Raw genomic sequence first — 27,218 nt, forward strand, 5'->3', positions numbered from 1 at the left:
CTCCCACGCAATTCAGAAGTATGCCTACTACCAATGTCCAATAGATGAATAGATCCTCCACATCTTCTAGGGTCAGTGGCTGGAGACATACCAGACGCCAGGTTTCCCAGGAATCATGGACATATCCACCAGCGAATGTCCCTTCAGGGCAGAGGGGTTCTCCCGGTGATGTCTTCCTTTGTGAGAAAATGCTGTCCAATGCACTGAGCGACCAATTTATTAGCTCCATGTCAAAAAAAAAAATTATCCCAAGGATAGCAAAGCAGGGTGTTCAGGGAATAAAAAGTCACAAAAATCACAGGACAAGACAAGAGAGAGCAGAGCAGAGCAGAGCGGGAGCAGTCAGAAACACGTCTGCACTCCTTGAAGGACAGATAATCACACGGTAATGTGTCTCATCTGTGTCTCGTTGTCCTCCCTGCTCCCTGTGTATATAGTCTGTGTCTTCCCCTCACACGGTGCCAGGTTGTCTTGTAAGTCGCTCTGAGCGTACCAGCCTTCCAGACAGCTTGTCAAACCTTTTGAGCATTTTTGCGCTTGAGTGTTTTGCTTGTGGTTTTTGGATCTTGGTATTTTGACCCTGCTAGTTTTGACTACTGTGTTTTGTCTTCGCCCTCTTGTAACTCTGCCCAGCTGGTTGCCTATTCTGTGTACCAAACCCTTGATTGTGTTAAAGGACCCTGTTTTGCCTACCGCCACTGACGGTGATCCTGTTTCCTGTTCACATGTATGTTAGTGATAATCACACAGTCATAGCAGCTTGATTTTTCCTGTTATTAACATTCGATTAGCTTGTTGGATCAAAAACAGTGATCACACATGGATATAAAGCTTCACATGCTGCAGAAATCATGTTCTGAACACACTGTTCTGATTTCAAGTGAATGATGTAGAGTAGAAGTGATTTACCTGAGCTGTGAGATATAAGGCAGACACTGCAGCAAACTCCTCACTTCACTCTCTTCATGTGAGCAGCCTCTCAGCTTCACTTGTTTCTTCTCTGATTGGAGTTTCAGCACTTCCAGGAGGATGGAGTTCTTTCTCTCTGAGAGCTTTATGGACCAGACTGCAGCTGACTGGAAAACTGACTGTAATGATGGAAGGACACTCAGTCCTGTTTTAGTCTCATGGTCCTTCACATGGGAGCACAGATCCAGCAGGAAGTCAGACCATTCTTTATTGTCAACATACTTATCACCACCATACAGGTATGCAGATAGAAGAAATGTTTGATATGTGCACACTGATGATAAGAGCTCCACTGTCTTCTCTCCTGTCTGCTGTTCTCTCTCTGCTGCTGCACACAACAGATTCAACAAGAACCTCCTTTGTTCATGAAGATCTGAGCTCTGATGATGAAAACTGGAACAATAAGAAGGAAACATTTAGTGATGATTTGATCTCAGCTGCATAAAAACAACCACACACTACTGATGGACTCCATCTTGAACATGTCTGTCCTGTATGTAATGACATTTGAAACATGTTTGATCAGAGCAGCTCAACATGTGTTACACCGTTACTGACTCACAACACAAACACTCATCCTGACTCTAAATCACTGCACACTACATGTAACTGGAATTCAAACTCTATAGAAGGAATGACATTTAAAGGAAGACATAAAGTGCCACAATCACATAAACACAGAGGGAGAAGCAGATCTGTAATCCATATTTGATTTTCAATACATCCAGTCAGCATCGTTTCATCTTACTTCTGCTGTAAGTTCACTTTGATCAGTGCTGCTTTTGTTTAAATGAAGGAATTAAAGCTACATTAAATTCAACAGAAATGTGCGTGTTTCATCTAATCAGCAATGTTTCCTGTTCACATGTATGTTAGTGATAATCACACAGTCATAGCAGCTTGATTTTTCCTGTTATTAACATTCTATTAGCTTGTTGGATCAGAAACAGTGATCACACATGGATATTGTTATGGCGTTCATGTTCTTTGAAATCTTGCCATTAAAACAGGGCTCTGCTTCCTTGACTCACACACGCGTTACATAAATTACAAACTGAAACTCGGCTCAATCCATTGTTTTATTTGACTTCAATTTGATTCCACAAAATTAAATAATGTTTACATGAGGTCAAAGACCGTGTCGATGCCCCATCATCCAAAAGGTTTTCCCCGAGCAATCAAAGCATCTGTTCCACCCCCCTCACCTGGTGATAAAACAGCTGATCCTAATTTGACGTCACTTTGCCGATTACTAGACTTCATTCTATCAATATGGAAAACGTCAATAAAGAACATAAATGGCTCTAACAGATATAAAGCTTCACATGCTGCAGAAATCATGTTCTGAACACACTGTTCTGATTTCAAGTGAATGATGTAGAGTACAAGTGATTTACCTGAGCTGTGAGATATAAGGCAGACACTGCAGCAAACTCCTCACTTCACTCTCTTCATGTGAGCAGCCTCTCAGCTCCACTTGTTTCTTCTCTGATTGGAGTTTCAGCACTTCCAGGAGGATGGAGCTCTTTCTCTCTGAGAGCTTTATGGACCAGACTGCAGCTGACTGGAAAACTGACTGTAATGATGGAAGGACACTCAGTCCTGTTTTAGTCTCATAGTCCTTCACATGGGAGCACAGATCCAGCAGGAAGTCAGACTGATATGTATCATCCATGTATCCACCACCATGCAGAGGGAATGTTTGATATGTGCACACTGATGATAAGAGCTCCACTGTCTTCTCTCCTGTCTGCTGTTCTCTCTCTGCTGCTGCACACAACAGATTCAACAAGAACCTGCTTTGTTCATGAAGATCTGAGCTCTGATGATGAAAACTGGAACAATAAGAACGAAACATTTAGTGATGATTTGACCTCAGCTGCATGAAAACAACCACACACTACTGATGGAATCCATCTTGAACATGTCTGTCCTGTATGTAATGACATGACATTTGAAACATGTTTGATCAGAGCAGCTCAACATCTGTTTGTCAGGATCGTGGGCGAGGAGAGGACACAAGTGCAAGACAGGAGCGGTTCACAATCAAAAGTCTTTTATTTTATCCAGGTAGGATCAAAAACAAGGAACACTCCTGGGGTTTCTTCAGCAATACAAAGGTTATTCAATGCTTGGCTTAACAAAGTATTTAAGGCAAAATAAGAGATTACAAGGCATGGAGTCGAGAAGCAGCGAAGGCTGGCAAGGCGCAGACATGAGACACAACCACATGGATCCAGAACACACTGACACCAAGTGAAGAGAAGACACAAAGATATACAGAGGAGCAGGGAAGACAGTGAGACACAGGTGGCACACATTAGGGCAGGGCATTTAATCACACAAGGAGGGAAAACACAGGAAGTAAAACACAAGACAAGTCACAAGGAGGAAGGGACTATCAAAGTAAAACAGGAAGCACGAGACACGGCAAACACCACAACAAGATACAAGAACAGAACCCCAGCCTTACCGAATCACAGTAACTGAACACAGGACAAACACAAAACCCAAAACAAGGAAACAAACCCTAAAAGAACTAAGACCCCTCTAGTTGGTTAATGGTCAGTTAACGACCAGAAACTGTGTCTGGGCCATGTGCAGGAATATTTGACGGCCCATCGTTAGAGTTTGAATGGGAGTGAAGTCTGCTAGGAAGGGATGAAAGGACAGAGTTGTAAACAGGTGAGAGATGATGCCTCACTAGTTGATGGCCCATCAGCTCACAAATAGTGAGGCATCATCTTACTTCTGCTGTAAGTTCACTTTGATCAGTGCTGCTTTTGTTTAAATGAAGGAATTAAAGCTTCATTAAATTCAACAGAAATGTACGTGTTTCATCTAATCAGCAATGTTTCCTGTTCACATGTATGTTAGTGATAATCACACAGTCATAGCAGCTTGATTTTTCCTGTTATTAACATTCTATTAGCTTGTTGGATCAAAAACAGTGATCACACATGGATATAAAGCTTCACATGCTGCAGAAATCATGTTCTGAACACACTGTTCTGATTTCAAGTGAATGATGTAGAGTACAAGTGATTTACCTGAGCTGTGAGATATAAGGCAGACACTGCAGCACACTCCTCACTTCACTCTCTTCATGTGAGCAGCCTCTCAGCTTCACTTGTTTCTTCTCTGATTGGAGTTTCAGCACTTCCAGGAGGATGGAGCTCTTTGTCTCTGAGAGCTCTATGGACCAGACTGCATCTGACTGTAAAAGCAGCATCAACTTTGGAATGACAGCTGAGCACCCTTTGGTCTTGGCATGTTGGTACAAATCAATGAAGATGTTATTTTCATTGGTCTGACCAGGAAACAATGAGAGGAGCCTCTTTAGAACACTGTGGAAGTTCTGTTCTTTGTCAAGAGCTTTAAGACATAAATCCAGTAACAGCATTTTCTGTTCTCTCTCTGGTGTCTCATGGCATTGAGTCTGGTTCTGTGCACCTGGACTTCTTGAGGTCATCCTGAAGCTGTATAATGTATAATAAATATGCATCAGTCATTTTTAGGTTGCAAATGTTTTATCATGAAATTGTTTAACAGCATGCCACATTATGCACACTTGTCTGTGTTGCGGCCCCTCTCATGCTCAACGCCCTAAGCAATTGCCGAGTCTGCGATGACTTACTTAAATGCACTCTTGTGTATTGGAAATGGAATCATCCCAAGTACATTAACTGAGATCATGTACCATATTTTCCAGACTATAAGTCACACTTTTTTTCATCCTATGGCTGGTTATGCGACTCATATATTAAAATATACAATTAGTTAGCCTGTGTCCTGACGTCCCATTACAAACATAATGGTAGCTGTTCTGTCCCTCTCCTGACCGTTCTCTTCCACCTCCAGCTTGTCCACACTTTGCATTCGGAGCATAGGTGACGCACACATTCATGGAATGTGTGCTTGTTTGGGAAGTTGAACGAATAATATTTAAGGCACAATCACGTCAATTGTAACCATGTAATGTTGAAATTGATAACTCAATGATGGCCATTCAGATTCTTTGTTTCAGGTTTGTTGTTTGTCTGCAAAGTCCATAATATAAGGTACCATCAAAACACAAATCTTCTGTCTCTGGGTCTCCCTCCAGTAAACGGTTTCCTAAATTCTGATACTAGCCAGGGCTATCAAAAATAACTAGCATATTTGCTACACACCAAAAGTCCATGATAAAATATATATTTCTATTTTAAAAAATAACATTGATTAATACAAACAAGATGATATTACACATTCAGGGCCCCGTAAAGGCTTGGGCCGGCCCTGCTTACAGCTGAGCCTCAGATCTCCCCTGGCAACAAGGAATTCTATTTTCTGATTGGTCAATAGGTCGCTAATTCCAGACCGCTATATGAGTGCACAGTAGTCTGCCTTTTACCCTTTTAGAGGATATTTAAAGGAATTTCTGTGTGGTGAAGCTAATCATTTCTCCAATTGCATGTGTTCAAATGCATGGGTCTCACTCTCAATGCCCTGCAGCCGTACCACTTAAGTTAAGAGGATTTCAAGAGGCAACGTTATGCTAAAAATGTAGTGATTTAAGCTTGCCCGCTGGTGCAACCAATAGTCCGGTGCAACATATGTTTTTTTTTCTTCATTTTGCATTTTTTGGCTGGTGCAACTTATACTCTGCTGTGACCTATAATCCGGAAAATACAGTAATTTCATTATTGCAGAAGTAACGCTACACACCTGAGTGAGCCGATGCAGGGCAAAGCCTCTAAAAGGGACTCACACAGACCCTCGCAGACAGGAGCAGCTCTATCCCAGTAGAGGCAAACGGCAGTCTTTGTGGTCATCTGCAGGACTTCCACCGCTCTTTCAAACAGCAGTCTTTTACCCACAACTGGAAGGTGCAACTGGTTTCCATGTAGGCCAAGCAAGGGCTTGTAGTTCATCTGCTCTTCACTGAGAAGAATTATCTTCCACAACTGCCATGCCAGAGGGTCACACCTATAATTTAATTTAAAATCAAACCCCTCTCATTTAATGATATAGCATGTTGTAGCCTAGACAGTAAGATTACACTAAAAACACACTCATTCATACCATTGGACATCATCAAGGCAGCCAAACAGTCGTCTCATTCCTTGTTCTGATATGGCCACATCCTCAAGATTCAGCCAAACCTTCCTTTCCCTTGACTGAGAGATCATATAGGCCACAGCACAGCAATGGTAAGGATCAAGACTCTGTCCACTCAGGTCCAGGTGGTAGTCCAGTTTGTCCAGAAGGTACCTGCATGCTTCAGGACACTGGGACTCATAAAGGCACTGGCATAAGAACAACATGTCGACATCCAGTCCACCTTCCTCAGTATCAGACTCATCTTGCTGACACACATGTGACAAAAATGTGTCCACCATAACCGTGAAGAACCAGTTAGATGTTTTCTTAATGTCCTCAGCAGGAATCAGATGCCTTGCCAAACTAGGTGTCTTCTCGTTTAACAGTTGACAAAAGAAAGGGATCAGATGTTTCATACGTTTCATCTGTTCGGTGTTGCACTGCTGAAAAACATCTCTGATTTTATCTGGATTCTTCACGAGCCAGAGCGCTGCAAAAAACTCCTGCACTGTGTAATGGAGAAAAGCATATGTAGTCTTTACCTCAGTCCGGGCAATTTTGATAACAAGTGGATTCAGGAAGGAAAGGACACATCTCTCCTCACAGAGAAGTTCTGTCAGGTTCACAGTTTTTTCTTGAATTGCTAGAAAAGCAACCTCAGCCAAAGACAGTATTCCCTCACACTTGCTTTTAATGAAGATATTTAGATCTTTGGTCTTTGTTTTGGTGGTTACCTGAAGGCAATAACGAACAATCTCGATGTATATTTCAGTTATGGTGCAAGGCTCTGAAGAGTCTTCTGATGAAAAGCAGGCAGCCACCATCAGTGCATACATTGGAACATGGCAAAGAGTCACCAACTCCAGGTTCTTCAAAACCTTCTGCTGTCCTTCACCAAGTGTTGCAGATAAGTATGATTTTATGCTCCGCTCACTGAAGCCTTTCACCTCCACTCTGAGACAGTCAGATAATAAGTCTTCCTCATCGTCTGGTCTGCATGTTACAATGATCTTTGCATCAGGCAGTGAGTCTTTCTCTATGAGCTTTTTCACCACCAATGAAGACAGATCTGTGACTCCATCCAAAATGATAGTAACATTGTCAGAGTTGTTCTTTATATCCTGGAAGACCACATCTTTGCCTTCATCTGGTTCACTGTACTCACTGAACAGAAGCTCCTCCAAGTTCTTGACTGTTGTGATCGATGTTTCCCTCATGTCAAAGTAAAACATGTAATCCAGGTCCTTGCTTCTTTCTGCCCAGAGTCTCACCATTTCAAGACAGAGTGCTGTCTTTCCAATCCCAGGCTTCCCAACCATCAGTATGTTTTCATCTGTCTTCAGCAGGTCACTGGGGGACATTTCTGGTTCATACGCAGGGATGTATGTCCTGAGTTTTTTAGGGCGACACAGTTTGCTCTTCTTTCTCTTGAATTTCTTTATTTTAGATGGTGAAACACCACCTTGTTTATCTAACACAAGTGAAGTGTATGACAGATCAGGCTTCTTATTTTCATCAAACAGACTTTTGCTGTGTGACCAAAAATCTTTGGATATTTTTTCTGCCTTTTTCTTCAACTTTGCCTGATATCTGTGGCATGGACTGGGTCCTAAAATAAACAACAATGACAAATCAAATGTACTGTAGAACAACCTAACCTCTCTTAAATGCACTATATACAATCTGCACATCAAACATGAATCATGTCTGCTACCTTGTAAGTAGTCTCCATCACTTTGTGTGTCTTCCTTGAAAGAAAAGCAGCTGATCCAGTGGTGCAGGTCAAACTTTCTGCTCTCAGTAGAACCTTCACTCTTTTTGGTTATGAGAGCAGGAGGCCGTCCTAAGGTCCTCTTCCTTGTCGTGTCAATAATCCTGAGGAAATCATAGCAGGCTTCTTCCCCTTTTTTAATGACCAAGTCCAGTATGTTTCTGGTTTTATCATAGTCATCTCTCTCTGTCTGAATTTTGCTGACCTCTTCATCACTGAGAACTCCTCGCTGAAACAAGTTCTCCACAATCACAGAGAGGTCCTTCAGTTCTCTCACAAGGTGGGCTCTGGCACTCTGAACATATGTTTTGGCAGATTGTTGTGTACAAGCCATTTCTCCTGATGTCTGTGTGCTCTGCACATATATCCAACTTCACTGATCTGAAAAACAAAATGGCAGGTTAACAAAATGCTACAGCATGGTGATTCTTCTTATTATACTGGCTGTTATGTATTGGGAAAGACCAAGCTGAATAGTTGTGTGTGTGTCAATAAAGAGCTACAGAGAGCAAAAGAGAAGGAATCCAGTACTGTTAGGATGTTGACAGCTATGAGAAAAGTCACGTTGTAGGATTGGACTTGTCAGCCTAAATCTGCAGCTTGTTACTTTCAGGTACATTAGTAGTTTAACATGCACCTGATAATATCCATAACTCTTAAAGGAGACATTGCTTTTATGAGAGTTACTAACAGCATTTCCCTGTCTTCTTCACACTGTATGGCACACATGGCTGACCCACTAAATGGAATATATTGCACAGGCTTTAGAGCTGGGTCAGTGACAGAATGGGTGTCCCAAGCATCAAAGAGGTGTTTAAATGGAAACACTTATTACAACAGACTAATGCAGAAGGAACAGATACTGTGGATGTCTGCACAAATAATCCTGTTTTATATTAGCCGTGATTATTTCATTATGGCTGAGTAAATTACAGAAGAATTGGATTTGTTTTTTTCAATTGTGCTTTTGCCTTTATTGTGTTGCAGCAACTGCAAGGTTGCTCATAGGTTTATAAAATATTCCCCTAAAGAACTAATACATGCATTCATTGGTTTTCCTGTATATTTTGGACTTTTATTTACAGTGTCAGTTTCAGTCCGCCAGGTGGCAGTGTTGCAGGATGACACTGATGTAATGTTCACAGAATGGTGGAATTAATATTTTCCTAGTCATTTTTTTTGCAGGTTAACACAAGTTTATCTCTAGTTAAGGATATTATTTTTCTAAAGCTCTAACAATAAAAGTTTTTTTTAATGAGTGAATGAGCTGAGTTTTTGTAACAGTCGTCTCCTCTCCACTAGAACCTGAATTTGTCTGTGTGGTAGGAGATACTCAGCTTCATGTGTTCTCTGAGTAAAGTTCTTCTTTCTGTGGAAGCATCTTTCTTTCAAAGCATTATGGGATGTCCAGGGACGTACTTGTGAAGAACAATATCAAAATAGAAAGAGCCTTAAAAAACAAAAACAAACACAATGGTACTGATTCATGTTGGAGTAACATCTGATCGTATCTGTAGCATTTATGACTGAACTAATTTACCAACAAGTGCAGTTAGCAAACTTGACAGTCCCAGTCCCCACAGACACAGTATGAATATGTTTAAAAGTAAGAAGTGTCTAATGTGGTTTGGCAGAAAATCCCATTGGGGAATTATGTTTATGGATGTTATTTTCATATATTTCAGTCTTTCCTGAGTTGAACCCTTCTATCCTCCATCTTACTACCATATGGACACCTTTGTGTACAAAAACACATCAATATTTTTTTCTAATTTGTTTATTATAAATTACTTAAACAACTTTTTTTACAATACAAAACACAAAAGATTAATTATTTTCTATTATTGAATTGGCATGAGGCTTTAATGGTGATTAGTCTTGCATATATCAAAGATGAGCAACCCTTTTAACCCTAAAGTTGCAATAGGACAGCAGTGGCTCAGTGGTATAGCAGGGTTGGCAAATAACCGGAGGGTTGGTGGTTCCAACTCCTCCCTAGTCACTGTTGTGTGACAAGACACTTCACCCACACTGCCTCCAGTGTACTCACTGCTGTGGCGCGCCTTGCTGGTCATTGTAGGACACTGCTTGGCAGCAGCCTTAATCAATTTCCCTCTGGGATTATTAAAGTATCTAAAATAATAATAAAATTATTTTGCCAGAAAAAACTCAGATATTCTCCCTTCAAAGACACAAAGCGATCACAATAGATCCCCTTTCTTTCATTTCCCTGAATGATCAGTGTGTGTTTACAGATGCACACACACACACACAGGAATTCTTGGGCTCACTGTTGGTCACAGGCCATAATATAACAAGAAAATACAAGAATTTCATATAACAACCTACATTATGAAAACATTTCAATCTGGTGGAATACAGTAAAAATGTCGATCCTCTTCTTCAAAATGAAATGTTAGAGCAAAATGCATTATATGACTATACATACTGTAACTAAGCAAAAGATCAGTATATGGGAAAGAGTTGGAAAAATAGACAAAAATGACCAAGGAGGACACAAAGGGTTAAAGGACAGCCGATATGTGGAACACTGGCTGACTTTGTTTCTTCTTTATCTGCAGACACAGCCTGTGCAGGTGGATGTAAATGTGAAGGTGTTGAACGTGTAGTCGCTTGTTTCTTAATCCTACCTGGATGGCGTCCAGATGTCGAAGACAATAAAGAGATATTTCAACATGTCTTTGGCGTCCTTGTAACGGTGAGTTTTTACTTTCACTTCTGCGGCACGACGACCTGATGAGGAAGCTTCGACTGAGTCTGCCACTTCTTCCTGACTGTTAGGGAGGGCAGGAAGCCGGGACATGTAACATGTCTAGTTCTGTCTGCTGCTCAAATACCACAGACACGAGCTGTGGCGGGCACAGGCACGTTAGGAAGCTCGTGCAGTGACTGCGCATGTCTCTGAAAGCCACGAGAAAAGAATTATAACATACACACAAACAGCAACAAAGATATAAAACAATATATCAAGATCTTAATATTGTATTTGGTGTGTTTCTCTCACAGCAAGATAAGTTGCATAACAACATGTAAACACTGAGCAGTCCCTGTATGTTGCACCAATATGAAAGAATACAGACATTAAAAACCTTTAACCAGATGAAGATCCATCACTTTAAGTGTATTTCAGCATTGACTTGTTATTAGAAAGCATCATGGGGACAATGGAAGGTGCTGTAAACAGGTCTGTTTTGTCTGGGCTGGGGAATACACCTATAGATCCAATCATTTTCATGGTATTTACATGGCTTATTCCTGTAGACCATCCACTTTGGACAGATGGCCTGATATATGAATGGATGTGAAAACAGAAAGAGGCTGGCCAGCCCTGACATATTTGACTAATGTGAGATGTAATGTTAGTAGTACAAAAGAGTAACAGGGTGTACTTGTAACGTAAGTCTGTGTTTGGAACTTTGCTGATGAGGCTGGTTACAGGACACAATGTTTTGGTCTGGATGAACATCGACCTCCTGTCAGTAAGAGGCTTTTTTTCCATCAGTAGTGCTGCTGTCTGAGCTGTTGCTTATAAGCTTTCTCCTTCTCTTTTCCTCTTCTTCTCCTCACGAGCCATTGAGCCAATATAGACAAAAGCTCTTTATAATCCCATTTGTCATGTTTTGGTTCAGTTTGCATATAACCTGTATGTGCAGTAATATGTTACAGACTGGAATTTAATGCATTTCGTGTTAGATGTAGTACCTAGAAAGCACCAGCAGGTGGAGTATTGCACTGTCGAGCTGTGAGACCACCTCCCCTCAGTAAATACAAGTGTGAGCTGAGGAAAGGCCGTGTCTGTGTGTCCCTGTACACTGCGGCTCGCTAAAATATTGTGTTATAACATTTTCTGAGATTTTGTTGAAACATCAAGCCATTTGGTCTGTGGAAGACTGTCTCATATTATTTCTTCTTTACCTCCTCTGCAGCAAGCTGGCTGAGGGATTCTTCTCTTTCTCTGTGCCAGAATTCTCCTGCTGCCATGGTCTCCTGCTCACTTATGATGAGCCATGCCTAACATTTGGCACAGAATTCCACTACTTCTTCCCTGCTGTATACTTTAGGAAGGTCAAACGAGAATTGTCCTCACAGAGAGCCTCCCTGCAGGTATGATGCTGCTGAAACCGTGAAAGGATAATAATATCCTTTAGACTGACTACTTTTAGACCAAGTTGGTTTGGTTGTCTAAACAAGCTGAGAAGGACAAGGCTGGGACACTAAGTTGCTTCTAGGGGAAACTCTGTGAAGCACTCCACCTATCATTTATTCAGTTGATGTTTAATTGAGATTAAGTTTTTTAAAAAGAAAGAAAAACATCTTTATGATTTGTGATGTTTGAGACTTTTGATTTTATGCTCAGCTCAAAATGCATTTTAAAATGGGCCCAGGGTTGAATTTGATTTTGATGCTTGTTTGTTCTGTGGAAGTCATTTATGCAGGAGAAAAACATATTTATTAATGAAACAAAATAAAGGCATAGCATTGTGTACGGAGAGGTGCACGAAAAGCTATACCGGATGAGCTGCAATGCTGTCCGTCCACCGACAAGAGGCAGTATTACACTACAGTACCGGGTTCCCCTACACGAAGAAGTCCGTGTCAGCGTGCATGAAGCTGTTCCGCAGCAGCAGTTAATTTGACAGAATCAGAACTAAACGCATCATGTTTCCTGTAGTTGTCCTGCATGGATTACGGTCCCGCTCCTTTCCACGGACTGTTGCCAATATCCACTCAATATTCGCGCGACATGCTGCGCCGTTTTCCGTGTCCTGTTCCAGAGGAGCGATTAAACACCAGCTAACGAAACCTGCTGCCAGAAGGTCGTTCCCTCTTACAACCCAGGTATTTAACTACCAGCACACACCGGCGAACACGGTGACTGATTAATAGTGTGGTCAGCAGTCTAATACTATACAGGATATATTTAGCTACACGAAAACATGTAGAAAACAGACAAAATTAGTCGTTAGCCTTAGTTAGCCGTAAGCATCACGCTCTCTGCAATCGATTGCTGATGCCTTTAGGGGTTGAAGTCTCCTAGCCCATGCTAAACAAAACATGGCTAGCTGTGCTTGGCATGTTGTGTTCATCAGTTTATTGGCCCAGCATTATATTGTTGGACTTGGTTGGATCTTACCAGTTATTCATGTAAAGACTTAAGTACTAAAACATATCGTAATAGCAATTTTATGTCAAAGTGATTTCACGACAGTGTTGTACTTCACATTGTCTCGAACAAATCCTATAATAAGATACCACAACAGGCATGTCTTGTAAAGCTGTTTCATAAGGTAAACTGGCATCAACAATTCAAACTGGCTGACTTCCTGTTGGGTTTAGGGTTGCACTGTTTGGTGCTCTGTCCCTAAAAACAAATTGCTAATCAAGTGTAATTAGCGGTTGATGGAATTTATGAATGTGTCCTGCGTCAATAGATCAATCAGCTCAATAGGGTGGCAGATATTTCGCATATCTTTACACACCTGAATGTCAGATTCTACACAACAATAGCAGCTTTTGTTTGCTGTTTTTCTCTCAGGTGCCGTCCTGCTGTCCAGGTAGCCGCTGTGTATTCACTGCGCCCCACTCAGATGACGGGAATCTCATATACACTGGAAACCTGGGCACTGCTGTGCGGGGTCAGTCACTTTTGAATCATCATCACAACACTGTAGCTGCCAATTGAACATTCTCAGTCTGCTTACTGATAGTGATGTTCAGCAGTTAGATCCCCTCTTCTGTTTAATGTAATAGCGTAATAAAAATCCTCTGATTGTACTGGGTATTTATCATCTTTTCATTTACAGTTCATCACTTTAAGCTAGTTGTGTGATTTTTATCTCACTAAATACCACTGATAGTGGCTTAATACAGTCAAATAGCGTAATATGGCTCAAAAGCTTTGATAATAGCCGTGCTGATAATGATGCAATGTTACGTTCCCCTGTTAGTCCAGGGTATGAGGGGAAGCAGCGATAATGTTACCCGGGCCTGAGGAAGAGACAGGAGATGGAACCAGTGACTGTGAATTATAATTATGTAACAAAATAAAACACAAATCAACACAAAACAGAAAGGATCAGCACTGATTGTCATGCTTATGTCTCACTGCAAAGCGCGTTGTGTATGTGCCCACAAGCTGGCCCACTGGCCCACTGGCTCCGGCCATGTGCACACTGCCAGATGATATAGGCATGCTGATGAGAACCAAGTGGAATCAGCTGTGGTTGATCCACTTGGTTCGCCGGAAGTGCACATGGTACCTGGACAGAGAGCAGAGACACACAACAGACACTAATACTGGCATGTAACACCATATAGAACATGGACAATGTAAAGTATTTGGATAAACGGTGATGCTGTTGTCATACTGGAACCATTCATTTATCATTTGCTTTTTCTTTCTAGGGGTAAAGTTTTTCTCTTATAGCACCAGCATGGCCAGCCTCTTAATCGTGCCTCAAATCCTCCTAAAGACTGGACTAGGAGTCCAGAGCATCGCCCTGCAGGCGGCGTTCTGTGGCTGCATCGGCTTCTTCACCTTCATCACCCCTGTCCTCTTCCACATTGTCACCAAGGGCTACGTCGTTCGCCTTTATCACAACCCAGACAGAGACACCTACACTGCCATCACCTACAGCGTCTTCCTGACGGAAAAGAAGAGCGTGTTCCACCAGAGCCAGGTCAGGATCCCAGCCGTCAGTAAGATGTTCACCTCCTTCTACGCCAACAACTTTGGACTTCTGGTGAACCCAGACCTGTTTTCCATCCCCCAGGACTACAACCATCTTATGGGCTATGATAAACCTTTCAGCTTCACTATGGACGACATTCATCAACCTGACAAAAGCTGAACCAATGACTGAAGGGAGTGTTGTTAGTTCACTGTTTTTACCAGGTGGGGTGGGGGGGGCACAGCAAACAAAGATTTCCATCCACTATATCGATGCTTATTTAGTGTTAATAAATAATAATCCCATTATCCTGATGATATCCCGTTTCTGTTGGTATTTGAAACTGTTAGAGGTCCTTGAGTTTGTTTTTTTGGGAAAATCACTGATTGTGGAAAAAACGTTAGGAAAAGTTAGACATTATTTATGTCTTAAAGGGACATGCTGCCTCTCTTTCATTGCACATTATGGCATCAGGCATGGTGACAATTTACACTGTAAGAGCAGAAAAAAGTTTATTGCACAGGAGTATAGTTTAACTGTGAGTGTGTATATAAAACATGTGGTCTGCTGTGGCAAGCCTGGTTGGTACAGTCTGACGGCAGCAGGTAGGAAGGACCTGCGGGGTTTAGCGCTCCTTCACACAGCGTGGATGGAGCAGCCTGTCACTGAAGGAGCTTGCTCAGTGCTGTGACAGTGCTGTGCAAGGGGTGGGTGGTGGTCTCCATCAGGGCGGATAGCTTTGCCAGCATCCTCCGATCCCTCCACAGGATCAAGTGGGCTTTACTTATTAGTCATACATGCATGTTGGATTTACAGCACACACCTCTTGACTCTTCAAATGGTAGCCTGGTACAGGATTACTACAGGAGCATTCATCATGTAAGGAAGTTGCTCAATTTTTGAAAGGGGTCACTATTACTATTATTATTATTTCTTAGGCTGGTATGTGCTTGTTTTTTCCTCTTAAGTTTTAAGTTTAAAATGATAATGGGTAACAGTTCAGCACTGGACCAGTTTTACTGATCTATGAAATAAGAAGGGTGCTGATTCCAGTTTAATGTGAATAAATCTGGCTTAACCAACATAGTGTCAAACATAAACTGTTTATATAGGTTTTATACAGTACATAGGTATTTGTCATCATTGGTGGAACTATGAAATTTGAATTATAAAAGCGCATTTTGGATAGTGTCGACTGGCATTTAGTATAATGTTATTTGCATTTTACTGTTTTCAGTCCACATGGTCGTCTAGGAAGACCTCTATACATGACCTATAGACCTATACATGCATGTTGAATTACAGCACACACCTCTTGACTCTTTAAACATATTAATCAAATGGTAGCCTGTGGTATAGGATTATCTAAGAAGACCTCTTGCTGGGATCACCAATTCACAGTGCTGCTTGAAAGTTTGTGAACACTTTAGAATCTTTAATACTTTGTATACTGGTACTTACCAAGACATTAGCTATTTATTACTTTATATATGATATATTTTTATATATATAGTTCTTAAGGTAGAACCCACTCAAACTAATGGCACAGTAATATAGAATTCTGTCATGTCTTTATTCAGGAACATGATCCAATATCAAATATATGTTAGTCGTAAACGTATGTAAACCTCAAGGATCGTCCGTTTATTTGAAGGCCAAATTATCCAATAATCCATTTGCCTTAATACTATTAATAAATATCACACTCTGCACAGCACACTGGATGGACGAAACTTTTAAAACAGGTGTATCTCTACTGCCCTCTACTGGCACTACGTGGTACTATACAGTGAAATGAAAGGAGAGCAGGAGCAGCTGATGTTTCAACACTCTGAAGCCCTTTATTAGTTCTCCATCCTCACATGAAGCTGGAGTTCACGAGAGCCAACAGCTTGAAGAATCTGTTCTCTAAAGAACAAAGGTGTGACAAACTTAAAGGCATGCACATGTTCAGCTAATAGAAACCACTTTCACACAGATGCATACAAAATAGCTGCTACACAGGAAATATGATCAGTCTGAGTCTGAAGAGGAGATGGATCCATGTGTTTGTGTCTGCTGGCTGTGCTGATGAACAGTTGAGACCTCTATTTACAAAATGTCCTTCAGTCATTCACTATGGTCTACAACAGACACCATCCATAGGCTGCATCTAAAGGGTGCTGCCCCTGAAAATAGACACATCATGTCTATGAGTGGCCCTCCAACACAGGTGTTTATATATATATATATATATATATATATATATATATATAGTTATATAATATATATACTGACAGCACCAACTCAAACCCTCTGGCAATGGTGTGGATGGGTTTATGTTTAGGTTTGGGGTACAGTAATAACACAACCTCACATCATCTGTAATATGAAGCAGCAGCATGTTGATGAAGATTCTCAGTCATCCAGGTCATCATACGTAGAGAAGATTGAAGCAAGGCGTCTGGACTTGTAGAGTTTTCTAGAAGACGTTTCGCTGCTCATCCAAGCAGCTTCATCAGTTCTAACTGTTTGGTGGGGAAACATGGTTTATATGTGGTTACAGACCTCAGTGGGTGGGTCTGGGTAAAACTTAAAAAACTTAAAAACAATAGCACTAAATGTTTCCATACTTACCTGTGATGTTCTGGCTGACTGGGCCAGGTGTGTCTAACGACTGGCTAACGACTATGAAACTTCCGGAGGGGGACTGGTTGACAGCCCTTTGTTCTTACTGTGAGTATGTGTAAACTTCCTGGGAATGGATGGAATCACTGCATTGTATGTGGTAGAAAGATGATGTCTGAGGCCACCACCTCTGTTAAGGGAAGGTTTTTCCAGCTTAACATAGATGGCTTCCTTGACTCCTCTTTCATACCACCTTTCCTCCCTGTCTAAAATGTGGACATTGTTGTCCTCAAAGGAGTGTCCTTTGTCTTTGAGGTGGAGGTGAACAGCTGAGTCTTGTCCTGAGGAGGTGGCTCTCCTGTGCTGAGCCATTCTTCTGTGGAGTGGTTGTTTAGTTTCTCCAATGTACAGATCAGAGCATTCCTCACTGCACTGGACTGCGTATATCACATTGCTGTGTTTCTCCCTGGGAATCTTATCCTTCGGGTGAACCAGTCTCTGTCTCAGTGTTGTCATAGGTTTGAAATGGACCGGGATGTCATGGCTTTGAGGACAACAATGTTCGCATTTTAGACAGGGAGGAAAGGTGGTATGAAAGAGGAGTCAAGGAAGCCATCTATGTTAAGCTGGAAAAACCTTCCCTTAACAGAGGTGGTGGCCTCAGACATCATCTTTCTACCACATACAATGCAGTGATTCCATCCATTCCCAGGAAGTTTGCACATACTCACAGTAAGAACAAAGGGCTGTCAACCAGTCCCCCTCCGGCAGTTTCATAGTCGTTAGCCAGTCGTTAGACACACCTGGCCCAGTCAGCCAGAACATCACAGGTAAGTATGGAAACATTTAGTGCTATTGTTTTTAAGTTTTTTAAGTTTTACCCAGACCCACCCACTGAGGTCTGTAACCACATATAAACCATGTTTCCCCACCAAACAGTTAGAACTGATGAAGCTGCTTGGATGAGCAGCGAAACGTCTTCTAGAAAACTCTACAAGTCCAGACGCCTTGCTTCAATCTTCTCTAAGCAGCAGCATGGTCTCACAACATGTATTCCTGCTGCTAGTGTGCTGCTGTAAAAATCTTGTTTGCTTTTGACATGAATCTGCTGGGTGAAGGTTCCCAGCACAGCAAGAAGGTTCCGGGTTCGATTCTGTCTGGGGCCTTTCTGTGTGTTTTCACATTCTCCCTGTGTCTGCGTGGGTTTTCTCTCACATTCTAAAGACGTGCTTGGTTCATTGGTGACTCTAAATCGCCCATAGGTGTGAGTGGTTGTTTGTCTGTGTGGACCTGTACAGGGTGTACCCAGCCTCTCACCCATAGCTAGCAGATAATAGATGGATGGATCTGCTGTAGAACAGTAACTGCTTTATGAGGTCACACTGATTTTGTAGAACCAGAACTCTGCTGCTGGAAAAGCAGTAAGACAGGCTCTGGACTTAAAGATGATTGTTTTTGACCCCATGGTGATGATGTCACTTCCGTGCTGTCCAGAGTGCTTCATGTGTATTTTTGAATGAGGCTCATCATTTTTTGTATCCATCTTCTCACTTAGACTGTCACATGGTGTTAGTGTACAGGAAGCCCACAAAAACACCACGTTCTTTCACTTCAAACAGCACACTACAAAGAAAATAAACCCAGGAAGCACAGTAACCACCAACTACAGTGTCCAAATGTTTTAGGCACCATATATCACCCTTTATTTAATTGTAACTGATAAACCTCACTTTCAGAGCCTAAAACCACTGCACAGTGCTGGAGAGTCACATATTAACAAAGGATCTCTCTATTAACCTTCAAGTACATGAAATATACATTGACAGGTGTACATAATGAAATCTTTACAGTCTGTGTAGGATTGTCTTTGGGTAAACTCTGCATACTATATTATGTCATAGAAATATATTTAACAGTATTAAATGACAGCACACACACACAGAAGTATCCAAACCAGTTTCTCTACTGCCTCCCGCAGACATGATGGAGCCGTATCACAATTGTTGAAAGCATGTGAATAGAAAAATAAACACCCTTTATTCTTCTGTATAGTAATACTTGTTACTGATATTGTGATGTTCCACCATAAAACACGGTGGCTGCAAGCCAAAAGCGTTTGAACGCAAACAGCTGATGATGTTTCACGTTGTGGAAAAGGGTGTTTGGGAAGAAACACAGCAGATGATCCAGATTCATCATTGTACAGGATTAAAGAAGGTGAGCCGTCCCAGCACTTTCACCCCAAGATGCCACAATAACGTGAGAGACTGATACAAGTCATAGAGGTAACTGTTACTGCAAGATGTTGCTGCCAAAGGTGGATCTACAAGCTGCTGAATCATGGGGGTATGGTGTTAAATAATAGCACGGTGAAAAATGTAGTTCATCTGAGCTTGTATATTGCCCAACACTAAGACCTACTATGATCAGATCATTTTCATGATGTTGTTAAAAAAAGAGGGGGTACTTACTTTTAAACATGACTCTAATGGAGTTATTTACATTTCAGCACAATGGAAATATGATCTTGGCATGGTTGAATCTGCCTCCAGTGAAAGCAAAGAAGTGTAGGTTAGGTGTCACATAAGCAGGCAGAGAAAATCAGAAAAATATTATTGTGATTATCGCCAATGCACTTGAGCAGGAAGCCGTCATGAGGGTGCTGAAGAAAACCCTCCTCCTGCCCCTCTTTCTTTTTGCCCTCTCTACCTCTACCCCACACAAGGTCTGCACACTTAGGGAGGACTGATGCCTTCAAGTCTGTAGGCAAAAGATACAAATAAATAAATGTAGCTTGTGTTGCAAAAATCTCACAGGATAGCCAAAGTGCATTAACATTGTCGACACACAACACAGTAACTCAATCAGGAGAGCTCAACATACAAGGTACTACAGTTCCAGTCAGGGTTCCAAGTTGCCAATTTTCCAAACAGAATTACTTTTTTACATACTGTAATCCCTTAAAGTAATCCCTTAAATATGGCCAGGGATGTATTGTAGTTTCAGGGTTTTGCTGTCTGTTGTGTCCTCTCCATATTTTTTTGTGATTACAGCACAGTTTGTTTACCTGCCATTCACTGCAGTTGTTTTTATTTACACTTTTTACACAGATTTTAAATGTACATTAAATTAAACAATTCAAACCAAACAAGCAGAAATAAACATTGTTCCACACACAACAGTGCTACTATGATACTGTGTGTATTGTATTGGTATTTAGTAGAGAGGTCTGTTGAATTTCTTTATCATTGCATAGATGTTTAATGGGTTAATGGTTGTTTTCCGTCTGCAGCCCTGCCTTCTTGCTAACCACACCCCTGTGGCTTTAACCTGAGGTCCACAGAGGAACGATGGCTGCCAGAGCTGCCAGTGGTTATCAATGGGAGGGTTTTACTGCTTTTAAATGTCTTTGGTATGGCAGTGCTACAGTTTGTTATTAAGCTCAGCTAACATCAGCCCTGCAGGTGTGTAGGTCGGGCTCCTCCTCAGTCTGTCCAACCACGTCCAAAGGTAAACAACATATGATATTGCTCTATGAACAAAGTGCAACTTTGCTTTTCTCAGCTGGAATTCACACCAGCACCTTTAAAGTCTGGGCAGTAGCTGAAGACCATCATGACGTGTCCTTTGAGGCCGCTGTCGCTGTTGTGGTGCGCAGTGTGTGGACAGCTTGGCTCCTGCTGCGTTTCCTGCCGTGGAATGGAGAGCCAGGGTTGGTTGCTGACATTCGTGTGCTCCCTGCCCTGACTCACCATGGTGGGGAGGAGGGAGGAGGATGGGGAGGGAGGGGAGGAGGAGGATGAGGTGGGGGACAGGGAGGACGAGGTGGGGGAGGAGGAGGGTGAGGATGAGGAGTAGGATGATGAGGAGTAGTAGCTTTGTTGGGCGCTTGTGGTGGAGGTGGAGCTGCAGGTGGAGGCGAGGACAAGGCGGTGCTGGCGCTTGCTGCTGCTGACGTTAGCGTGGGATGGTGACAAGGCGTGGCTAGATGAGGGGAGGAGACGACTCAGATTCAGAGACGGGATTAAAGACTTGTGAGAAGGTGGGGGTGGAGAGGGGGAGTGTGGAGAGGAGTCTGAGGAGGAAACTTTCACCAAGGAGGAAAAGGAGCAACCCTGCAGCCTGGTGCGTGGAGAGGAGGAAGGAGAAGACGAACGGGAAGGACACTTGGAGACGTTTGAAGGAGGAGACAGAAGAAAGTGTTTCCCGCAGGAGAAAGGAGCTGAAGGTGAAGAAGCAGAAGAGGAGGAGGAAGAGGAGAGGTTTTGGGGGCTATCGGCAGTGTCTGAGCAGTGAGGAGTAGACAGAGAGGGACGGATGTTTCCCAGAGCTATGGCACAAGGCTGGGATCTTAGAGGCACGCAAAGCAACGACACAATGGCTACTATCCCCAGCAGCTCTACTGCTTCTGCTGTCAGCCTGCAAACACACACCATGGAATACCACCAGTCAACACAGCCCACATGACAGGAAAACAGCACTCATACTGGTTATCGCCATGCGTTGGCCAGCCAATCCCTGAATCACTGCTGTATCTGATACAGTTTCCTCATCAACCACCCCACATCCCACAAGACACGCACTGAGCAATAATGGCGCTAGTCACACTACAGCTACACCCGATTATCTGCCAGAGTTGGCCTACTACACATGCATCACCTGTTCACTGTGTAGCAAATTACTTAGCCAGCTACAATTTGTCAGTATGAATATTTTAAAAGGAAACGCAGCCAATACATCAATAATGAAACAGTTTAAGATCACGGTTATGAAGATTATCAGAGGGTTACAAGTAAACATCCTATTTAAGGGATCTTAAAGGTTCTGTGTATAAGAAATATATATGTGCTTTCCAGTACTTTTGCTTTTAGCATCTAAAAATACTTTAGCTACAGTGATGTTTAAAAGTTGGTACCCCTTTTTATTTTTGCTAATTAAAAAAATAATTTGCTAAAAAATAAAAATATCATGAAAAGAAGTTATGTTATATGTGTATGCCTGAAGATATATTTGCCTAAAACACCTATAAGCAGATGACTTTGTGTTGTGTTTTTACATATAGAATGTAGAATAAAAAGAGGGGGTACTACTTTTTGAACATGACTGTAGCTCTCCTGCTCTTACAAATAAAGCCCCAACAAGCACAGGAGACCAGTTCCATCTTAGAACACTCCATATAGTCAGGGACAACTGTCACTGTCACCTCCCACACTCTGACCCAATTCAGAGCTGATCCTCTTAAATAAATAAGGATTATTCTAGAAAGAGTTACTGTCATGGTTTAAGATAAAAGACATAAAAGAACATATTTTACATACATATAAGACCCCGTTGTCGTAGAAACATTAATGCCACCAACCACGACATCCATGCAGTAAAGGATAAACACGCCTTTCTATGCCACAGACGTGAGGGTAAGCAATGACAGATGTTTCAACAGAATTATCCATTAATGATGATGGGGGTGTTTTTGTGCAAATAACAGCTCCACAACTCACTGCCAGATGAAGAAGGGCTGTATACAGAGAACATGCTGGTTACATGCAGGTAAGATCAACTCACTGATCTACACTCATTGATATGGGGACAGACAGAACATGAAGAAAACCCACAGTCTCCACAAACAGAAACATTTAAACCTGGGCATCATTATTACACTTTTCACAATATATTCTGTTCTAGCTCTCTCCTGTGCTGTATTTATGGGTATGCAGTCTTCCCATTGTACCCATAAATAAAGTCTTCATCTTCATGTAAGGGACACTTATGTAACATACATCTGCTTGTCACAAATGTAACACACCAGTAAAACATTAAGGACACACCTACTTATTGGAGTTTATTTTTTATTTTCTATATTGAAGATTATTACTATTTTTTGCACATTATTACTTACTATTACATTACGATGTTATAAACATGTAGTGTTAAATACACCAGAATATGTTTTATATTTGAGATCCTTCTTCTGCTTCACCACACAGCCAGCTCCATGAGGTCATCGCACTGGAATAGTTTTAAATCAACAGGTGTGTTTCGTGTATAAGTTTCATCCTGGAATTTCCTGTGTTCTTATGTGTGACAACCATCAGAAGTTAGAAAAACAGTCCTATCATTATTTTGGGACAGGAGCCCAGAAGCACTTTGACTGTCACCCCTCAAATACATCATGAAAAACCACAGTGCTCTCATGAGACAACCCCAGGACCACCAAGAGTTGCTCTGCTGCAGAGCCCAGGTCATTAGAGCCACCAGGCTCAGAAAGCTCAGACAGCAGCTCAGATCAGAGTCCACATAATGCTTCAGAGCGTAACACACACATCTCAACATCACCTGTTCAGAGGACACCTCTATCATCCAACTGCTACAAAGAAACCACTACTACACACATTAGAACTGTGGAAATCGGTACTTTGCTCTCATGAGTCCTGTCAATGTCAACTTCTTCAAGACTGTTGTACAACCATTCCAGACGATGAAACCATGGAGCTCATCAAAGCAATAGGTGTCTACTCTGAAGAATCTAAAATATAAAACATATTTTGCTTTTTCTGTTGATTACATCATTCCGTTTGCATGCTTTGATCTCTTAAGTATGAACCTACAATGTAGAAAGTAATAAAAATAAACCATTAAATAAAAACGTGTGCCCAAACCCTTTGACTGGTAGACAACAAAGAATAACTTACATATTTTACCAAAGTAATTGTGATGTATCTTGATTTAAGCTTACTCTGGACAAAAAGTTGTGTTCAGTGTTCAGTGTTCTTTACCTGGCTGGGCTGCTTCTGGTTGGCAGGCGGCTGTCCCTTAGCTGTCTTCTCTGGTGAGCTGGAAGAGGACGAGTGGCACGACTTAGTGTTGGATCGCTGTGCAGAAGAGCTGGAGCTGCTGCTGGAAGTCTGGTAAGGAGAAGCAAAAACAAGAGAATCAGAGACTAGACAGACATAGGGGAGATGCATTATTTGTGCGTTAGTGGCAGCAAAAAGCAAAAAATATGAACAGGTGTGAAAATGTAAGTTAGAAGTGTACATCGCAATACTTGAGCAGAAAATGATTCTTTACCCTGAAGCACTGATAGACCTACAGGGACAAGAAGAAAGTGATAGGATGAGGAAAATAAAAACAACAGCTCCTGGGAGAATCTAAACATAGAAGCAGAACAGATTCTTTTTGCTCTGAACTACACCTGTAAACACAGAATACACAGTCTTAGAATGTCTATAGTCTGGAAATGTGGGTTATATAAGATACACTCTGTGACCAGGCCCAGATGTTAAGTCTCTTAAGTCTAACCCAGCAAACAGTGCTTTCAGTCAGGGCTGCCATTATGTGGATGTTAGCTGTGAAGCAGACGGAAAAGGACCACTGAGGTGCGCAATGTGCTGTTATTAATCTGAGACACCACCACCCCCTAAAAAAAAAGAGAAACAAGATGGAGCATTTGTTTCATTTATCCTACATATAGAAGCCAATGTGGCATAGCTATGAAAGACAGTTTGTAGAATGTAAAGAATCACAGAGAGAGTCCGTTGGTCATGATGGAAAAGCCCAGCACCACTGAAGCAAGCGAGCTGTTTGGAGACAGAAGATCAGACCTGTTTCTTAGAGGTGCCTTGTCTTGATTCCTGTGAGGCTGTGGTTTGGCTCTCTTACTCTGAGGTGGGGTTGGGCCCTTGAGAATGTAAGTGGCTGGCCTTTTGGATGGGCTTCTTTCTCGTCTCCTGTCTTGTTGTTTTTGCCTGGCAGAGTTCTGTTCAAGGAGTCACTGTGCGAGTTTAGGCTCTGAGGAGGTGAAGCTGCAGTGGGGTAGGGGACAGCTATGCTGTCCACACTGATTTCCAGCTGTTTATGGACTCTTCCAGACTGTCGATAGAGTCAAATGTATGCTTGCAGAGCTTCTCTACGCGGGTATGTGACTTATCTCTGTTATCAGCTGAACGGGACACCTTAATGTCTCTATCACAGACTTTGCCTTTTTTCCAAATCCAGCTGTTTGCTACTGCTGATCTCAAAACCCTTGGAGTCCTTTTGTTTCTTGGTCTCCTTGACTGGACTGCTATCTGATGCTATCACCTCTTCCTCATACCACTAAACTTCAAGAGACTTCTTCTCTGATTTGTTGGTCCCTGTTCGGATCACCTGGCTAACTCTACCCAGTTTGTTTTTAGGGAACTTGAATTTGAATTTCTTTTTGGTGTCTGCCTTTCTAGGTGAGTCTGCTTTACTTTGCTGTTGGTTATCCAGAGCTGGTTGATTTGGTGAATGTTTGTCATGTTGCATTGTAAGGAATGACCATTCTGAGCATTTCCTGCGATGTCTTTTTCAGCTATCACAGCCTGTTCCTCCTCTTTCTGTTTTGTCTCCTCTTCCACCTCAACCATTTCTGGAGACAGAATTGCATCGAGATCTTCCTCACATTCAAAGATGGTGGACAGACGCTTGTAGGCTGACTGAATGTCCAACGGGTCATTCAGTATAAAAATAATGGGTTTCATCTCAGTCTCATCACTGTCCTCAAAACCATAGTTCTCATGTCCTACATCTGTGGGTTGCTGGTGCTGTCCACAGACACAGTCTGTATGCCTGAGCCACTGATTTTAGCCTGATCCAGCTCTTTAGACTGTGTCCTGATTCTGGGCCTTGACTCTGAATTTACCAATGGGAGGTGGTGGAGGAGGTGGGCCCTCATCGTCCCACATAGTGGGACTCAGGCTTCCACCTTCATCTGTGTTCCAGGGACACAGACTGTGGAGACAAAGGGGGTGGCTCTAATAAGCAGTCTTTTGTGGTGTTTTTCTTTTTGTAAAGTTAGAACAACTGTCATCTTAGACTTCTTCTCAGCTGGTGTGTTTTTTAGGACTTGTGTCAGTTCCTTGAAAGTCTTCTTTTTGTAGATTACTACTGTGGTAAACCTGACTTTCCTTTCTGCAGTTGGGGAAATATCTGTGTGGCAGTGTCCTTATTTATCTGATTATTGTCCACAGTAAGATCGGTTTCCTCTTCTGCGAAGCTGGAACAGTAATTACCTACCCGGCCTCCACTTTGTTTTGTGTTTGAAGTGTAGGCACCTCCACCTTCTCTGCTGGTGCACAGTCAAGAGAAGGCATTGGTTTAACCCTCTTCTCCACTTCCTTCTTCTGATAAGGCTTCTCCCACTTTTACTGGGTTCTTCCAGTCCAGCTGCATTTCTGACTTTAGGAGCACAGCCATTAATTCTCAGCTGTGAGCAGATTTCTGGTCCACATGATAACTCAGAAGGCCTCTGATTGGCCACCTGTGAGTTTGACGATGTCCTTGTCTCTACCTTTAGATTTTGCTTATTTCCCTCTGATGAATGATTCTTATTTGATAGCTCTGGGGTCACCTAAAATCACAAAGTTAATCATAGTAAACATTTTACCAACCATAACTAAACAATAATCATCATCAGCAGATCTAACAAAACACTAAAAGTACAGTACCTGCATCAAAATACATGGTTGGTGAAGAAAGATTGATGTGCTAAAACAAAAGCTAGGTCTGTGACCCTGAGGCCAACCAGGATTTATTAGTGGGATTATATCCCCCAGCTTGTCTGCTCCCCTACTGTTACTAAGTGTTTTTGAGAATGAATGGATGGGCAAATATTATACATATGTTATATACAGCAGGGTCTTAAAATCATATTGGATGTTTTATTATCAGTATAATGTCGAATAACTGTAGAAGCATGAATACTAATATTAGAGTTGGCTGGCCAAACCTAAAACTGATCAAGAACAGAGAACGAGAACACAACCTTTGTTGAGATAAAGAACCTGCTGCAGCAATGACAATCTTAACAGCTTGGAGGGCCTTGGAAGCTATTAATAAATACAATATATACAGATATGTCTGATGAGACAGAAAGTGGAACAGCAGAATGTGAACCATTTCTAAGAATGTCCTTATAGCTTATTGAGTGTAGACTGATGAGACAAATGCCACCCATTTATACATATTATTAAGATATCATTCTGAATACTTTCTGTAGCAGTGTAGAGTATACATGTGTGAGTGTGTATTAGGTGTAGGCAGAAGCATAAGTGAGATGGTTCCAGATAAAATAAGTGAAG

General features: G+C 41.9%; 2 protein-coding genes and 1 pseudogene across 3 annotated transcripts in view; 1 reads left to right on the forward strand and 2 right to left on the reverse strand.

Moving 5' to 3' along the window:
* LOC114449748 (uncharacterized) overlaps positions 1 to 10,690 on the reverse strand; it is a 33,719-nt gene extending 23,029 nt beyond the window's left edge. The window contains exons 1-7 of the mRNA XM_028427577.1: positions 10,474 to 10,690; positions 7,766 to 8,203; positions 6,034 to 7,660; positions 5,677 to 5,937; positions 4,020 to 4,448; positions 2,367 to 2,804; positions 910 to 1,362 (exon numbers count right to left, since the gene is read on the reverse strand). Of these exons, the coding sequence (XP_028283378.1) occupies positions 910 to 1,362; positions 2,367 to 2,804; positions 4,020 to 4,448; positions 5,677 to 5,937; positions 6,034 to 7,660; positions 7,766 to 8,156 (3,599 nt within the window). The 5' untranslated portion in view covers positions 8,157 to 8,203; positions 10,474 to 10,690. The remainder of the gene's footprint in view (positions 1 to 909; positions 1,363 to 2,366; positions 2,805 to 4,019; positions 4,449 to 5,676; positions 5,938 to 6,033; positions 7,661 to 7,765; positions 8,204 to 10,473) is intronic.
* A 1,729-nt stretch (positions 10,691 to 12,419) lies between these two features.
* Positions 12,420 to 14,822, forward strand: tmem70 (transmembrane protein 70). Of its 2 annotated transcripts, none has more exons than XM_028427781.1 (3): positions 12,420 to 12,682; positions 13,380 to 13,479; positions 14,249 to 14,822. In XM_028427781.1, the coding sequence occupies exons 1-3, from the start codon at positions 12,503 to 12,505 to the stop codon at positions 14,692 to 14,694; spliced, it is 726 nt and encodes a 241-aa protein (XP_028283582.1). In that variant the 5' UTR covers positions 12,420 to 12,502; the 3' UTR covers positions 14,695 to 14,822. The 2 variants fall into 2 exon arrangements, with proteins under 2 accessions (XP_028283582.1, XP_028283583.1); XM_028427782.1 differs by lacking the exon at positions 12,420 to 12,682 and adding an exon at positions 12,889 to 12,988.
* A 9,072-nt stretch (positions 14,823 to 23,894) lies between these two features.
* LOC114450113 (sickle tail protein homolog) lies at positions 23,895 to 26,141 on the reverse strand (annotated as a pseudogene).
* Positions 26,142 to 27,218: the final 1,077 nt, after the last annotated feature.

This window comes from Parambassis ranga, chromosome 17 (assembly GCF_900634625.1).
Source record: "Parambassis ranga chromosome 17, fParRan2.1, whole genome shotgun sequence".
In the NCBI taxonomy this organism is placed as follows: domain Eukaryota; kingdom Metazoa; phylum Chordata; class Actinopteri; family Ambassidae; genus Parambassis; species Parambassis ranga.

Bases quoted from the DNA above. Each gene is read 5' to 3' on its own strand.
- tmem70 (XM_028427781.1), top strand. From the start codon at position 12,503: ATGTTTCCTGTAGTTGTCCTGCATGGATTACGGTCCCGCTCCTTTCCA. The intron at 12,683-13,379 runs GTATTTAACTAC...TTTTTCTCTCAG, and splicing joins CGTTCCCTCTTACAACCCAG to GTGCCGTCCTGCTGTCCAGG. The intron at 13,480-14,248 runs GTCAGTCACTTT...TTTTCTTTCTAG, and splicing joins CCTGGGCACTGCTGTGCGGG to GGGTAAAGTTTTTCTCTTAT.